Source organism: Aquarana catesbeiana, linkage group LG09 (assembly GCF_042186555.1).
Source record: "Aquarana catesbeiana isolate 2022-GZ linkage group LG09, ASM4218655v1, whole genome shotgun sequence".
Taxonomy (NCBI): Eukaryota; Metazoa; Chordata; class Amphibia; order Anura; family Ranidae; genus Aquarana; species Aquarana catesbeiana.
Genome location: NC_133332.1, coordinates 213,043,580 through 213,060,825, shown reverse-complemented (window position 1 = coordinate 213,060,825; position 17,246 = coordinate 213,043,580). Strand labels below are relative to the sequence as shown.

The window sequence follows — 17,246 nt, the reverse complement described above, 5'->3', positions numbered from 1 at the left end:
CAGAGGACAGAATTCAAATTTGACTTTTTAAAACTTAACATTAATAAATCACCGGGACCAGATGGCGTGCACCCGAGAGTACTTAGGGAACTCAGTCAAGTAATTGCCAGACCATTGTTCCTAATTTTTACTGACAGTCTACTGACTGGAATGGTACCAGCTGATTGGAGAAAAGCCAATGTAGCACCAATATTTAAAAAGGGCCCAAAATACATCCCTGGGAATTACAGACCAGTTAGCCTAACATCAATAGTATGTAAACTCTTGGAGGGGATGATAAGGGACTATATACAATATATATATCTATTATACAATATATATATCTATTAACCTTCTATGAGGAGGTGAGTTGCCATCTAGATAAAAGAAGGCCCGTAGATGTGGTGTATCTGGATTTTGCCAAAACATTTGACACAGTTCCCCATAAACGTTTACTGTACAAAATAAGGTCAGTTGGCATGGACCATAGGGTGAGTAACATGGATTGAAAACCGGCTACAAGGGTGAGTTCAGAGGGTTGTGATAAATGGGGAGTACTCGGAATGGTCAGGGGTGGGTAGCGGGGTCCCCCAGGGTTCTGTGCTGGGACCAATCCTGTTTTAGAGCTCTTTCACAGGGGGCGGATCAGTGATGATCCGCCCCGTGAACACCCGCTTGCTCAGCGGGGATCGCTCCGCCGATCCCCGCTGAGCAGGAAGATGACAGGACCTGTCAGAGCGCCGCTCTCCCCTATGGGGGATCGGATGATGAAGGACCGTAGAGTCCGTCGTCACCCGATCCGATCCGAAAACGGATGGAAAAGTAGGGTTTTCCTCCTTTACACTTTTTTGGATCGGAGTGGGTCGAATGTCAGCGGACGTTCATCCGCTGACATCCGCTATTCCATAGGGATACATGTATGTCCGTTTTTCATCCGAAAACGGAAGGATGAAAAACGGACATACGGATCGTCCGTGTGAAAGAAACCTAATTCATTCATAAATGACCTGGAGGATGGGGAAAACAGTTACATAGTTAGTAAGGTTGAATAAAGACACCAGTCCATCCAGTTCAACCCAAGTGAGTGTGGGTGCGTGCCTACAATTGTCCCTAACCCTGTACATCGCACACTCACATCAGTCCCTACCCTCAATCCAAGGTCCCCACTCATATACTAGGGCCAATTTTGGACAGAAGCTGATTGACCTACCAGCATGTCTTTGGAGTGTGGGAGGAAACCCACGCAGGCACAGGGAGAACATGCAAACTCCAGGCAGGTAGTGTCTTGGTTGGGATTCGAACCAGCGACCCTTCTTACTGCTAGGTGAGAGTGCTACCCACTACACCACTGTGCCGCCCTAAGTTCAGTCCCTGTATTTGCGGATGATACTAAGCTAAGCAGGATGTGAGAACCTTGCAAAAAGATCTGAACAAATTAATGGGGTGAGCAACTACATGGCAAATGAGGTTTAATGTAGAAAAATGTAAAATAATGCGTTTGGGTTGCAAAAATATGAATGCAATCTATACACTGGGGGGAGAACCTTTGGGGGAATCTAGGATGGAAAAGGACCTGGGGGTCTTACTAGATGATAGGCTCAGCAATGACATGCAATTCCAAGCTGCTGCTAACAAAGCAAACAGAATATTGGCATTCATTAAAAAGGGGATAAATTCCAGAGATAAAACGATAATTCTCCCGCTCTACAAGACTGGTCCGGCCGCACCTAGAGTATGCTGTCCGGTTCTGGGCACCAGTCCTCAGGAAGGATGTACTGGAAATGGAGCAAGTACAAAGAAGAGCAACAAAGCTAATAAAGGGTCTGGAGAAAATTAGTTACGAGGAACTTATTCTCTCTGGAGAAGAGATGCTTGAGAGGGGATATGATTTCAGTTTACAAATACCGTACTGGTGACCCCACAATAGGGATAAAACTTTTTTGCGGAAAGGAGTTTAACAAGACTTGTGGCCACTCATTAAAATTAGAGGAAAAGAGGTTTAATAAGTTTAGATAAGCACCTGAACGACCACAACATACAGGGATATACTGACATATAATCACACACCTACTATGTAACTATGAGTCCTTAAAAGGGACAGTACTCACATTTAATTTAAAGTTTTAGGGTTGAAATCCTCTGTTTTCTTTTCCCTTCCTATACCCCAAAGCTGCAGTCTTCTGGTGCTGTGGGGTAAATACGAGCCGAGGGACCCGTCATATGCACTCATCAAGAGTGCTGACTATGCTCACCCTTTCCACTCATCTCCCATATTCACCCATTCATAGAAGCTGTACTCTAGCTTCCATGAATGAAAATCTATTTATAAATAGAGGACAAGCGGATAAGTGGAAGGTCTGCCTCCTTCATAAAGTGAGAGAAGTAATGTTACTGTAAAGTAGTAATAATCTAAATCTGGCAACAAATCCATTTATTTTCTGTGCATTGAGAGACATGTTAAAGTGGTGGTAAACCCTTGCATATACCCAGTGAAGTGACTGGCCTCATGTGATACACAGAGATGAAACAAATCTTCCTACATAAGTTGTACCTGTATATCTGCAGCCCTTTCTTCTCTACATCTGTTCAAAGTGCTGAATTTTAAAGCTTGTCTGAGAGTTCAGAATAAAGGGGGCGGAGAGCTGAAGTTACACTCCACAGAGCTCAGTGAGGAGACCTTCATAAAGCACACAGGAACAGAGCTGAGGCTGTCAATCAGCTGGAGCTCCCTCCCCTGTCTCCATTTTTCTCTCGGTGTCAGGAAAACTTGTCAGAAGTGATTCATGCTGATAGCAGAGAAACAAAGCAGCAGACAGAAATGACACTTAATGCTCTTAATTGAGGAAAGTACACAGTATAGAAGGATATGCTTTGTTCATATTTTATGTCTGAGGTTTACAACCGCTTTAAGTCTTAAACCTTTGGGTTATACTGCTGTCTACAGGAGGACTGGTCACTGGAAAAAAAAGAAAAAATCTGTAACCCTTTTACAACCTGCAGTTTTACTCCCTGCCTCTTCTATGGTTGCACCAATCTTTCTGTCTCCATCCCAGCTAGATTATTGATTGTATTTTATTATTTGACTATAGGTCCAGTCTAAATAGGTTGTATTTGTTTAACACATATTTTATTCCCAGGATGCCTGGAGTGACGCAGAGGGACAACTGCACATTGACTCCCACCAAGACTACCAGCTGTTGTCAGCCCGACAGACACCAGAGGGTCTCTACCTTGTCTTCAAAAGACCCTTCATAACATGTGACATCAAAGATTACCTCATTGAGGTACTGTCTTTATTACAAAATGAAAAACAAAGCCTGCAGGGCACCATAAATGGTTCCCCTATTCAAGGGGTAGCTCTATATTTCTACAAGGAAAATATGCCTGCCAAGCTGGGGGGATTGCATGCAATGTCAAGTGGGTTTCCCACAGTTAACAAACTATTCTGTTGATTGCTCTACTTTAATCAGATTTATCACAATTAAAGTATAACTCTAGGTAAAACTTTTGTTTTGATTAGAGTGGCGAAGAGTTGTCCCTAGAATAAGAGATGAGGAGAAATCTTCCAATGGGGACACTTGTTATAGGGACAACTATCTAAGAGGGGAATACCACATTGGGATATTTTAATTTACTTCCTGTTACATCTCTGGGGCAGGAAGTGAAGGGAAATTTACCCCATGGTACACAGACAGAAAAAAACATATTAGAATAGGTGATTTTTGGAACAAGTAGTACTTGTGATGAGCTGAAGCTGACCATACACCTACCAATCAGATTGTGCAGTCTTTTTTTAGATCTGCTTGCATCATTGTAGTATAGAGCCTACATGATTGGATGCAAATTAGCCAAATTGTTTGGACGGGCCCTCATATTGCAATTTGAGGGTCTGGACAATAGATTATCCTTGATTGCATGTTGTAATGTGCATGGTCTGCTCTATTGGTGGTACCATCTCTGCAGCAAAATGTCACCCAGGAACTATATAAAAATATTGGAAACTATGCAGCATCTATCCTAAGAATTTGCTACAAGCTCTGCCGCTGTTGGTTACCAGCTGATACTTTTCTTGGTCATACAGCTTTGTAACTCTTTTGGGGGAGGCACAAAGGTCAAATCTCACCCACAAAATAGTTGTCTCCACTCTGTGAAGCGATGGGTGCTCTTTACGTGCTTATATCCTTTCATAGGTCCTAATTTCAGATCTTTACCATTTGTAATCTTCCTTCTCAGGATGGAACGGTACACCTTATTTATGCTGTGCTGGAGAAACCCTTCCATTCGTTGTCAGCCATCAATATCTCCACCCTCCACCGCGGGCTGCAGCGAGTGCAGCTGCTGAAACCAGAGATCCGCACACCTCCTCTCCCCGATGATGTCCTGACAATGGACGTTCTTGCTCCAGATGTTGTCATTCCAGATAAGGAGACAACTTACTGGTGCTACATCACGGAATTACCGCAACACTTCCCCAAACATCACATTGTCATGGTAACAAAAAAACGTTTTACTTTAGAATGAAACCTGTATTATAAGTGTATTAACATATCAGCCACTAGAACTTGCAGCATTTTTAATCAGTGAGTCCAGACAGGTAGGCCAAAAGGGGAAATGATAAAGCATGATTACTGTGCAGCACTGCAAAACAAAGCCAAGTATGCATATGTAAGGAACTAAAATGACTACCCTCAAAGCGCATGTATGATCGCACACTATACACCTATGCGATACACTGCACAGCCTGGCCATTGGCACATTTATTACTTGGTTCAGCAATGCAGTTTCCTGCATTACCTCTCCACCTCCACAATGCTTATTGGACAATATGTCAGCATCATTGCCACTGGCCAATGAGTAGTCCTGCATTGGGGAAGAACTGTGTAAATCACAAGACTGGCTGAACAAACGCACCTTTGGCAAGAAAAAAAGACCCACAAACAATCCTTTCCCTGACTTCTCCCACTACCCGCAACTGTAGTGAGCCTAATATGAACCACCAGGGACCAGATTACATCTTCATGTATCAATAATCCCCCTCCCTCCAAAAAAAACAGAGAAAGTGCAGGTTGATGCTGGAAGTAAGCATCCTATTGCCCCCAATGATGGCAGGGTAGCAGGTTCTCCCCTAAGTCGATGCTGCATTACAATACTGTGTAAGGAAAAATGTGAAAGAAAAATAATTAACCCCAGAACCAGTTATGGTTATTGAGAAAACTGCCTTAGAGATGCCGCACCTCAGCAGCCCCCTAGTAGTGATAGAAAACAGACCTAAGAACCAAAACAAAACAGGGAGTCTCCCTATTTCCAAAAAGAAGAGGAAAGATACAGTAAGAGGTCACGTAACCAGGATCAATTATTTCAAATAATTTAAGTCCAGCCAACTACCACACCTAAAGAATTAAGTGGACATTCTCTTCTGGCATAAGCTGCCTTGTAAAGGTGCAATGAAGAAACTAACAAGTGTCCTGCTGGAGGATAGAGTCAGTGGCTCATATTTCTTCCGTTTGAAGATAACTAGCTTCTGGGAAAGCTAGGTAAAGTTCTAGAGACCCTGGTAAGTGCTATACGCTCCACAAGGTCCAGGAGGCACACAGAAATTGTAGGACAACTCTTTAAGACAAAAATCTGAGAGACAAAATGATTTTAGGACAACCCCAAAATATATGTATGCATTTGTAATCAGAAGAAGCGGGGCAGCACCAGCATTGGGAGAACATGGAGTGGTAAATACTAGTCTAGGGTATAGTATATTCTATGTAAAAATGTATATTGGGTCAATCTAGCTCTTGTGGAGATAAGATATGTAAATGGATAGTCCCAGACATTGGCCCAGTCATCCATATCTGGAACAACCAGCCACATCACCCTGCATCTAGTCAGTGAATGTGTCGCATAAAAAAAAAAAAGCAATTTATAGACTTTAGATAGAGGTTCTCCAGAGGGTCCCCTTTCAGCAAGAGCTCAAACCTAGGCACCTGAATATTACAGCCCCCCAAACCAAACTGCATCTGAAAGGTATGACGGAGCTGTAAGCATGTAAAACTATGGGTAATTATATACATACTGTATATAATATTTATCTGTATCATGTATTTAATAAGTAGCACTTTATTTTTACATTATTCTAACTTTTTACAGAATTTACAATATATGCTTTTCCCTGGTTTTGTTATTATGCTGGTGGGGCTTAAAATAAAAAAAACTTTATATAAAATAATTCAGCATGAGCTGCAGCTGTGCACAACAAGAAGTTACAATCAGATGATCATAAATTCAGGGGTTGTTTTCTCTACAGGCCACCCATGAAATCCACTAAAATGAAAAAACTGGGCTGGACTAGGCAGAGCAAAATACTGAGTAATGAAAATCTGGGTTCTTAAATATACTGTAGATATGAAGCCAGCCGGGCAGATTACTAGAGCTATCATTTCTGTGCTGTCTTACAGATAATTTGCCAAGCCGCCCCTCGGAGTGGTATTTCAAATTAGTCTTTGCCATGGGGAAAGTACAGTGACAGCACTTGGTGTATGCGCCCAGTTGACTCGGAATTCTAATTAGTCTGATAATTACAGGAGCAGGATGGAAGGTGGCAGACGTGAGTTCCATGTTCTCACATTTTCTCGCAGAGCCATAAGAAATTCTTTAAAGAAATTAAAAAAGGCTTGAAGGTGTGAATCTCACATCTAACAATTCACCAATCCTGGTGGCAGTTAAACGTCCCTGTCAGATGTCAGGCAGCCAATCTGAAATTCCGCCATCCATTTTAATTATCCATTAAATTGCTGTTATAGTCAGATGCCTAAAGACAGGTTCTGACTATAAGATTTAAGTGGAAGTCACTATGTATTGTTAGTGCCCACACTGCATATTCTGCTTTCTAAATTCTCCATCAACAATCTACCTTTGTTTCACTGCAGTCACTCAGACCCCTGATCAACAACAACTGAGGAGAAAATTTTGTTCTCAAAGAACATTCATTGTTATCAGTTAGTCAGACCTGACTGGTAGACTTGCCCTGAGAAAAGAGAAACAATAAAACAAAATCCACGTGTTGCACTACTTAGTGAGGATAGATAATGGGCACACATACCTTCCCATGTACCTATATATATTTATAAACTGTTCATAAATTTTAAAAAATCACCATTTTGACCTACATTAACTGGAAGTCCTGTAATGACTCCTGTCTGGTCATATGACTTTTGCCTAGACATTGGTCACAAGACCTTTACTGACACACAAGCTTTCAAATGGGACCAATGACAAGGGGGTGGGGTGTACAGGCAGAGAAGCCTATTGGGTATCTGTGACTGAACTTCTGTTGTCACAAGACCACAAGACTTTAATAAAAGTGATCTTTTTTGCAGTATGAGCCAGCAATTACAAAAGGACACGAGGCAATTGTCCATCACATTGAGGTGTTCCAGTGTTCTGAAGATTATGAAACTATCCCCCACTACAGCGGGCCCTGCGACTCTAAGATGAAACCAGAAAAGCTAAACCACTGCAGGCATGTCCTAGCTGCCTGGGCAATGGGGGCAAAGGTGAGTGTTGTATCCATTGGTTAGGTTGTGTATTTATGTAAAAATGTATTAAAGTGTATCTACAGCCAATTTTATTTCTTTTTTTTGAGTAGGGAATTGTTAGGGTCCCTGTAATTTGCTGTCATTGTTCTATTAAGGAGATTTCCCTTCACTTCCTGTTTCAGTGACACAAAAGTAAGAATAGTAAAAAATGTATACTGCGCTGTGAAAAAATACAAAAAATAGCAGCCAGCACAGCTGTAGACAACCAAGTAATGTGTATATGTGAAAAAGTGCAGCGCTAATTTATGTAAATTAACTTTTACAAAACAGATAATTTAGTGACTAAATAGCAGGAAAACAAAAATTAAAAAAAAAGCACCTTATGTGAAATACAGAGAATATCACTGTATAAATCTGAGAGACCACATCACTCACAAGTGTGGAAAGCAATCACTCACAAATGTGGAAAGCAATCCACATCACTCACAAGTGTGTAAAAGCAATCACAAAATATTAAAATCCAAACGTGAAATGATCAAAAGTATAATCCATTAAACTTCAAACAGGAAAGTGTAACCACCGATGTGAACTTTTAAATATTAAAGGATAGCCCGAAACACCGCCACCGTTAGTTGGAAGGAGGCTTACCAGAAAATGTTGACTTGATAAGGCTTACACCGCCCAAGTCATACAGGCTTGTTAATCGGTAACCCGATAAATACAGCTAGTCCTGGGTCTGAGACAATTAATCCACATCAACGGGCTGAAACATCATTAGATTGTAGAAGGTGTAAACCAGACTTTCACATAGAGGACAGAGGCTCCGTACCGCATAGCATGTATAAAATAAAAGAAGCTAACATAGCGTGATACCGTTTAAAAGTAGCATTTAATGGAAAGCATTAAAATGAACACTCACATTTAGATGGCATACGATTAGGCATATCGTACATAGATAGAAATGAACAGAGCGAGGCAGGTCCACCCGAAGCTTTTTGACTGAACAGTTGTCATCTTGGGTATGGACTCCCCACATTAGCATCGCTTATATACATCTGATGACCCCAAATTGAATGACCATGACACTGGACCTAGCATAACGTCACTTCCGGTCAAAAACATGGAAGTGAGCCCGGTGAAACAACTATTTTCACTGTCAACAAGACTCATAAATGATGTAATAATGCGGTATATAAAGAACTCCAACAAATGATCTCGCTACTATTTCAAATTCAATGCCTTACCCCGAACTATAAGATTACGTATCCACTCCTCATTGTAAAAAGAGGCTGGATACAACATCACCATCTGCTCGTCATTCAACCAATGGTGTGTGGTTAGGGGGATAGCAGCCATGCCTCGCTATGAGCCATGTGAGCCATGGCTCATAGCGAGGCATGATGGGGCAGGGATGGGGCAGGCCGCACACTTAGAGAAAGATTGTGAGCCAAGCCTCACAATGAGAGGATTAGTAAAAACCATAGTAATAACGTCTGATGTTGAACCCGAGTATATAAAATTACACCGTCACTTCAAAAATTGGGGTCAACAGTAACAAATATGTTTTTGAAGATAGTTACATTTCTAATGACCTAAGATATGGAATAAGTCCAATTAAAGACCAATGCAATGAATTTTAAATATTTTTAAGTGCATCAATAACGAACTAATTCATATATCATTTGGAAAGTCAAATTGAAATAAAAATATAAATAAAATGGAAAATGATAAAAAACTTAAAAACCTTGTGAATTAATGACTTAGATAGAAATAACTTAAATTTATTATTTACTAAAAAATATCAAAAGTTATTAAAAATATTAAAAAAGATTAAAGAAAAGAATATAAATTGTTCCTTAAATTGTACAATTTTTCACATACTATGATCTATTTATGAAAGAGTTAATATCCCATTCTACATTCATTCCTTGTGGAAAATGGGTCTGTAACTCATATATCCAGAAGGTTTCCAATCTGGATACCCCTCTGGTGATAGCTCCACCCCTCCATGGTGCAATGAACCTATCAATGATCAGAAATTGAGTCCCTGTTGGATCACGGGCATGATGTTGCCGATAATGTTGGGGATGTCAGAGAGCTCACCTTGCTGGTCATGGGATTGGCCACCAGAGGGCGTGCCTGTGAGCAAGCCGGCCTATTTAAGTTTGTCAGGCACTCTGTTCAGTGCTGCCTGATCATCAGCTTCCTGTGCCGTAGTTCCTGTTTCCTGTCTTGTCTTCCTGTTTACCTGATCTCCTGACGACCCGGATTGCCCTTGGATTCCCCTGTTTGCTGCCTGTACCTAACCTTGGCCTGTTTGACTCCGCTTCTGCCTGCTCCTATTGTACCTTGCTGCCAGTCTGTTGCCGAACCCAGCCTGTCTCCTGACCATCCTGCTCAGTCTCATCGCCTGTGTTCCAGCCTGCACCTGCTGTTCATAGGCTGCTATTCCACCAGCATCTGGACTCTAGTTCACAGGCTCTCATACCACTCCGCACTCCTGTGCTTCCTGTTACCTTACCAGGGGCCGCGAGTCGGACGCGTAAGGGAGCCTACTCTCTGCCCAAGCGGACTCACCGGTCTTGTAAGTAGGAGTCTGATAGTATCAGGCAGCCATGACCGAGTCCGGGCAGGGGGCCTCCCCTATGGACGAACTTTGCAGACACTTGGCACGATTAACCCAAGCAGTCAAAAGTTTACAGGATGGCTATACCCGACTAGAGGAACGTGTTCAGGCCCTGTCTGCACCTACCAATCCTCAGGGGACTTCGTCTGCAACCGGGGCACCCTCCGTAGTCATGCTCCCTCCAGAGCCCAAAGTACCTATTTCAAGGAGAGGAAGGGGGTAGGGGACGGCCGCAGTTAGCTGCTCCTGTCAGCCGATGTCTCCACCCCCCAATGGGAAAAAAGGGGGACTATTGCGGTACTCAGTATAACTATGTACTAAGCAAGGAAAATCTCTGAACGGGTGAGCTTATCCTTATTGTATACAATTTGTATGTAATTGTTTAATGTATCATTAATAATTTTGCTGCATTAATAACTTCATTATACACCTGTTGAGTTGTTTGTATTTATTACAACTATTTTATGTTGCACTATAGATATGGCTCTCCTGAGGAAGCGGTGAAAACCGCGAAACCGGTCGAGAATTCAAGCTATATATTTATCTACCATCAAAAATTGGGTGTAATCCATATGGTTGTATATATTGTCCTTGCTTCCAATTGCAACTGTATGTGATATTGTAATAACTTTTTAATATTGTTTCTATTAAAATTGAAATTTTACAAACCCGTTATTTCCCTCTTTACCTTTCCTTGCTTAGTACATAGTTATACTGAGTACCGCAATAGTCCCCCTTTTTTCCCATTGGGGGGTGGAGACATCGGCTGACAGGAGCAGCTAACTGCGGCCGTCCCCTACCCCCTTCCTCTCCTTGAACTTAAAAACTTGGGATGATGGTACCTTTACCCTTCAATATAATTCCTTTAACTTAGGCGTTTTTCCTTATATTATTATATTCCCCAAAGTACCTATACCGGAGAGATTTTTTGGAGACCGTAGTAAATACCGTGCATTCCGGAATGCATGTAGTCTCTATTTTGCTCTGCAGCCTCGGACCTTCTCCCTAGAAGCCACCAAAGTGGGCTTTGTTATTTCCCTGTTGTCCGGTGAGCCTCAAACCTGGGCCCATCACCTTCTGGAACAAAAGTCAGATGCCCTGGAAAGTCTGGACGCCTTCTTCTTGGCGATGTCTCAACTTGAGGATCCTCAACTAAACGCTTCTGCTGAAGCTTCCCTGCACTCCCTTCGGCAAGGCCGCAGGGCAGCGGAGGACTATGCTGTTGAATTCAGGCGCTGGAGTTCCAATACGGCATGGAATGACGCGGCTCTGCGTCATCAGTTTAGAATGGGTTTGTCCGATCCACTCAAGGACGAGTTAGCACGGGTTGGGATACCTCAGACCCTGGAAGAATTAATTAACCTCTCAATCCAAATTGACCGTCCTCTGAGAGAACGACGCACCGAAAGATCTACCAGTGCCTATCGACCCACTTGGATGCTTCCACAGGTTCCCAGTCCTCCTAGTAGGCCTTTGGCTCCTCCAACCTCTCCAGTTTTCGACACGTCAGAGCCTATGCAGCTCGGTCTGCTCCGTCCTTCCTTGACTCCTGAAGAGAAGTTACGAAGACGTAACCTTAACCTATGCCTCTACTGTGGGGAACCTGGGCACTACGCCAGCGTCTGCCCCAACAAGACGCGTAAGTGTCGTTCTTATGCTCGTATATGTGCTACTATCATGCCAAAACCTAGTACTCACCTTACCATCTCTGTCACTTTGCAGCTTCCCAGAAAGGCTATCCAAGTTCCAGTCATCGTTGATTCCGGAGCATGCAGCTGCTTCATGGACCAGGCCTTTGCAGCTCAGCATGATATCCCACTCCGACTCAAGACCCAGAGCCTGGCTGTCCACCTTGCAGACGGTTCCACCCTCCGTTCCGGTCCTGTCATTCAAGAGACTATCCCTATAATAGCTACTATAAACTCTCAACACCAGGAATTCCTCCGTTTAGATGTCATTTCCTCTCCCCTGTTCCCTGTCATCCTGGGCATGCCGTGGTTGCTGGGCCATAACCCCCATATCAACTGGGTTTCTGGGAAAGTGGAGTTTCTCTCTGATTATTGCCAACAACATTGCCTGCCAAGAATGGCCCATGAGATACCTCAACTCCTCGGCCTACACCCTGAAACCAACTCACACCAAGCCATCCCAGAACCCTACCGAGATTTCTCTGATGTATTCAGCAAGAAAGGTGCTGAGACTCTACCGCCACACAGGCCCTATGATTGCCCTATAGAGCTGCTACCTGGAACCGAAGTACCCTTCGGTAGGATCTTTCCATTGACTGAGCAGGAATTGGATACACTAAAACAATACCTTGATGAGAATTTAAAGAAAAAGTTCATCCGCCCGTCCACATCTCCGGCCGGCGCAGGCATATTCTTTGTGGAAAAAAAAGATCATTCCCTTCGGCCATGTATCGACTACCGGGAATTAAATCGGATAACGATCAAGAATCGCTACCCCTTACCCCTGGTGCCTGAATTATTCCAGAGGCTAGGAACGGCAACTGTCTTCACAAAACTGGATCTTCGCGGAGCCTATAATTTAATCCGTATCCGGGAGGGGGACGAGTGGAAAACCGCTTTTCGCACTCGTTTTGGGCATTTCGAGTATTGCGTTATGCCCTTCGGTCTATGCAATGCCCCAGCCACATTCCAACATTTTGTGAACGACATCTTCCGGGAATTTTTGGATCTCTACGTCATCGTCTACCTCGATGACATTCTCATTTTCTCATCATCACTGACTGATCATCGCAGGCACGTCCGGAATGTCCTCGCCCGGCTCAGGCAACACGGGCTGTATGCTAAACTCGATAAATGTGAATTTGAACTCCAATGCATCCAATTCCTGGGGCTCATCATTTCAGTGGAAGGTATTAAAATGGACCCTCAAAAGGTGTCCGCCATCCTGTACTGGCCCGCACCTACGGACAAGAAGGGGGTCCAACGCTTCGTTGGATTTTCCAATTTCTATAGGAAATTCATCAGAGACTTTTCCAAGATCATCGCCCCCATTACTGAATTAACAAGACAGGGAACCCGATTCTGCTGGACCCCCAGGGCTCAATTGGCCTTTGAAAAATTAAAAGGATTATTCACGTCGGCCTCCATCCTCAAACACCCTAACTCTGCCTTGCCATTCGTGTTGGAGGTTGACGCCTCAGAGGTTGCAGTAGGAGCTGTACTCTCCCAATGTCAGGGCCCCAAGGCCCTTCTGTTTCCAATAGCTTTTTTTTCTCGCAAATTATCGGTGTCTGAAAGAAACTACGATGTAGGAGACCGGGAGCTTCTGGCCATCAAGACGGCTCTGGAGGAGTGGCGCTATCTTTTGGAGGGTGCTGTACATCCTATTCTAATCTACACGGACCACAAGAACTTGGAGTATTTGAGATCTGCCAAGAGACTAAAACCGCGACAAGCCAGATGGGCGCTCTTCTTCTCTCGCTTTCAATTTCATATAACCTACAGACCCGGCTCCAAAAACATCAAACCAGACGCTCTCTCACGAATGTTCCATGACTCCAAAGAAACCGTCCCTCCGGACACTATCCTGCCTGCAGGAAATTTTTTATTACTTCAAGGGGATTTAATCTCCAGAATAAGGCAAGCTTCCACAACTATACCCCAACCCACTGAGACCAGCCTAAGAGATGGTTTACTCTGGCATAAGGAGAAGATCATGGTTCCTGAGAGCCTTAGGGTACCAGTACTAGAGCTTTGCCATGACCACAAGTTGGCTGGGCACTTCGGGGCTCAGAAGACAACCGAACTGGTGCAGCGCACCTTTTGGTGGCCACAGTTGGCTGAGGACTGTAGGAATTACGTCAGTTCCTGCCACACATGTGCCCGAAGCAAGAATATTCGGACGAAGGCCTGGGGCTTACTGAAACCCTTGCCCATCCCTGACAGACCTTGGAAAATGATCGCAATGGATTTCATTGTGGAACTGCCCCCATCCGAAGGCTTCTCCACCATCTTTGTCATAATTGATAGATTGTCAAAAATGGCTCACTTCTTGCCTATGAAAGGCACACCCTCAGCCGTGGAAACGGCGAAGATCTTCATTAAAGAAATTGTGAGATTACATGGGGTTCCCTCTAATATCGTCTCGGACCGGGGTGTCCAATTCACCTCCAGGTTCTGGAAGGCATTGTGTGGTTCCCTCGAAATTGAGTTAGCGTTCTCTTCAGCCTATCACCCTCAGACAAACGGCCAGACGGAGAGAACCAACCAAACCTTGGAGCAATACCTCCGTTGTTTCTCGGCCTTTTCCCAGGATGACTGGGTTTCTCTGCTACCAGTTGCGGAGTTTTCATACAATAACTCCCTGCACTCAGCCATCAACCAGACGCTATTTTTTGCCAATTATGGATTTCATCCCTCCTTTCTACCCAGCTCAATACCTGAATGCTCCCTCCCGGCAGTGACCGAGACATTGGAATTCTTCTCTACCAACAACAAACTTCTGCAGGAAACAATGGCCCAATCCCAGGCTTCTTATAAAAAAACGTTCGACAAGAAGAGGCGCGGGGAGCTTATCCTGGAACCTGGCAATCAAGTATGGCTGTCCACAACTAACTTAAAAATGGCTTGCCCTTCTAGGAAACTAGGGCCTAAATTCATGGGACCCTTATCGGTGAGAAGAAAAATAAACAACGTAGCGTACGAGCTCAGTCTGCCGGACTCCTTCAAAATACACCCGGTTTTCCATGTGTCCTTACTGAAACCGGTCGCTCCTGATCCTTTCCCCAACCGTAGTACCAGTCCTCCTGAGCCTGTTATGATCAATAACGAGGAGGAGTTTGAAATCGAGGCTATCCTGGACTGTAGGAAAAGGCGCAATCAAATACAGTATCTTATTAAATGGAAGGGGTTTGGTCCGGAGGACAATTCCTGGGAACCAGAAAACAATTTACATGCCCCGGAACTTTTACAGACTTTCAGAAATGTTCATGCCTCCAAGTTGGCCCGGCTGGGCATCCGGAGGCTGCCCTTAGGGAGGGGGCACTGTCAGAGAGCTCACCTTGCTGGTCATGGGATTGGCCACCAGAGGGCGTGCCTCTGAGGAAGCCGGCCTATTTAAGTTTGTCAGGCACTCTGTTCAGTGCTGCCTGATCATCAGCTTCCTGTGCCGTAGTTCCTGTTTCCTGTCTTGTCTTCCTGTTTACCTGATCTCCTGACGACCCGGATTGCCCTTGGATTCCCCTGTTTGCTGCCTGTACCTGACCTTGGTCTGTTTGACTCCGCTTCTGCCTGCTCCTATTGTACCTTGCTGCCAGTCTGTTGCCGAACCCAGCCTGTCTCCTGACCATCCTGCTCAGTCTCATCGCCTGTGTTCCAGCCTGCACCTGCTGTTCATAGACTGCTATTCCACCAGCATCTGGACTCTAGTTCACAGGCTCTCATACCACTCCGCACTCCTGTGCTTCCTGTTACCTTACCAGGGGCCGCGAGTCGGACGCGTAAGGGAGCCTACTTCCTGCCCAAGCGGACTCACCGGTCTGGTAAGTAGGAGTCTGATAGGGGAACTGTATGTTTGGTGCTTCCAAGTTTAACTTTGTTTATATGTTCAGTCACCCTAGTTGTGAATGACCGTATAGTACGTCCAACGTACTGCTTGTCGCATGGGCAAGTCAGTAGGTATACAACATTAGTTGTTGCACAAGTGCAAAATTGTTTAATTGAATAAACACGGTTAGTCACCGTAGATCTGAACTCTTTAGTAGTTTTTCGTCCACAAATGTTGTAACGGCAAACAATACAATTTTTACAGGGATGATATCCAGTCCAATTATAAGAAAATGTTGGCCTAACTGGGGGATTAATAATAGTTTGTGCAATCTTGCTTTTAAGGGAGGGCACTCCTTTGTATATAACTTTAGGTCTTTCAGGCAAAATTGATCCAAGGATCTTGTCATTCCTTAAAATGCCCCAATGTTGTTAGAAAATCGCCTTAATTTGTTTGTGTAGTGTCGAAAAAGTTGTTAGGAAGGACCATTTGAAGTTGTCCTCATTATCTCTTGGAGGTTTATCTGCCAGCAATAAAGCTCTGTCAGTATTCAAAGCTTCAAAGAGATCATTATCAATTTCAACTTGACTATACCCTTTTCCTAGGAATCTATCTCTAAAAACATTGGCTTGGGTCTGGAAAGTAGCTGTATCCGTACAGTTCCTTCGAAGATGAAGGAATTGGCTTCTTGGAACCGACCTCAGCCAAGACTTATGGTGGCATCTATCCATTGGGATAAACCCATTCCTGTCGGTAGGTTTAAAATGGGTGCTAAACTTAAATTGTTGTTTCGATGGGGGCGTGGCCTGGACCGGCATGGCGTAGGAAGCTAAAAACGAGAGCTCCGCTTACCCACTATCCGTTCTTTAAGATCCTCGAGGTACTATTGCTGAACTAACACCCACGAGAGGAAGCCCTGTCTCTCCTGACTCCCAGGGAACATGTCGCCGCCGAAACAGAAATCAGACCCGGCCGCAAAGCTGGCCAAATACAGGAATTCAGACAGGGAAGTTGGAGGAGAAAATGGCGCCGGCTCCTCTCCCCATGCTGAATCAGCGGCGGAAGACACAGCGCGAGTGCTGGAGGCGATTTCAGACTGCAAGAGCACATTAACGAGCAAGATTGAAGAAGTTAAGGTGGATGTCTCATTAATACGTCAAGATCTGCAGAAACTGAGAGACAGAGTGACTGAGACAGAGACCCGCATCAGCCGCGTGGAGGACGAAATACCGCCCTTACAGGTACACACTGAGCGACTGCAGCACCAACTCAGCATGGTGCTGGTTAAGCAGGACGACATGGAAAATCGCCTGCGAAGGTGCAATCTGCGGTTCGTAGGCTTGCCTGAGGGATCAGAGGGCTCCAACCCCCCCTTATTCCTAGAGAAACTGCTGATAGATACATTCGGAAGAGCTGAATTCTCCACCTCCTTTGTGGTCGAAAGGGCGCACAGGCTGGCAGCTAAACCTCCCCCCCAGGGCGCTCCGCCGAGGACATTTATCGCTAAGATGCTCAACTTCCGTGATCGAGACGCCATACTGCGACTTACGAGAACAAAGGGTAACATACCCTTCCAAAACGTGGAGATTAAGGTGTTCCCG

At 44.4% G+C, this 17,246-nt stretch overlaps 1 protein-coding gene across 1 annotated transcript in view; it reads left to right on the top strand.

Annotated features, from left to right (window-relative positions):
• Positions 1-17,246, top strand: part of DBH (dopamine beta-hydroxylase) — a 201,890-nt gene that overhangs the window by 21,739 nt on the left and 162,905 nt on the right. The window contains exons 2-4 of the mRNA XM_073599672.1: positions 3,117-3,263; positions 4,213-4,470; positions 7,347-7,523. Coding sequence (XP_073455773.1) covers positions 3,117-3,263; positions 4,213-4,470; positions 7,347-7,523 — 582 coding nt within the window. The remainder of the gene's footprint in view (positions 1-3,116; positions 3,264-4,212; positions 4,471-7,346; positions 7,524-17,246) is intronic.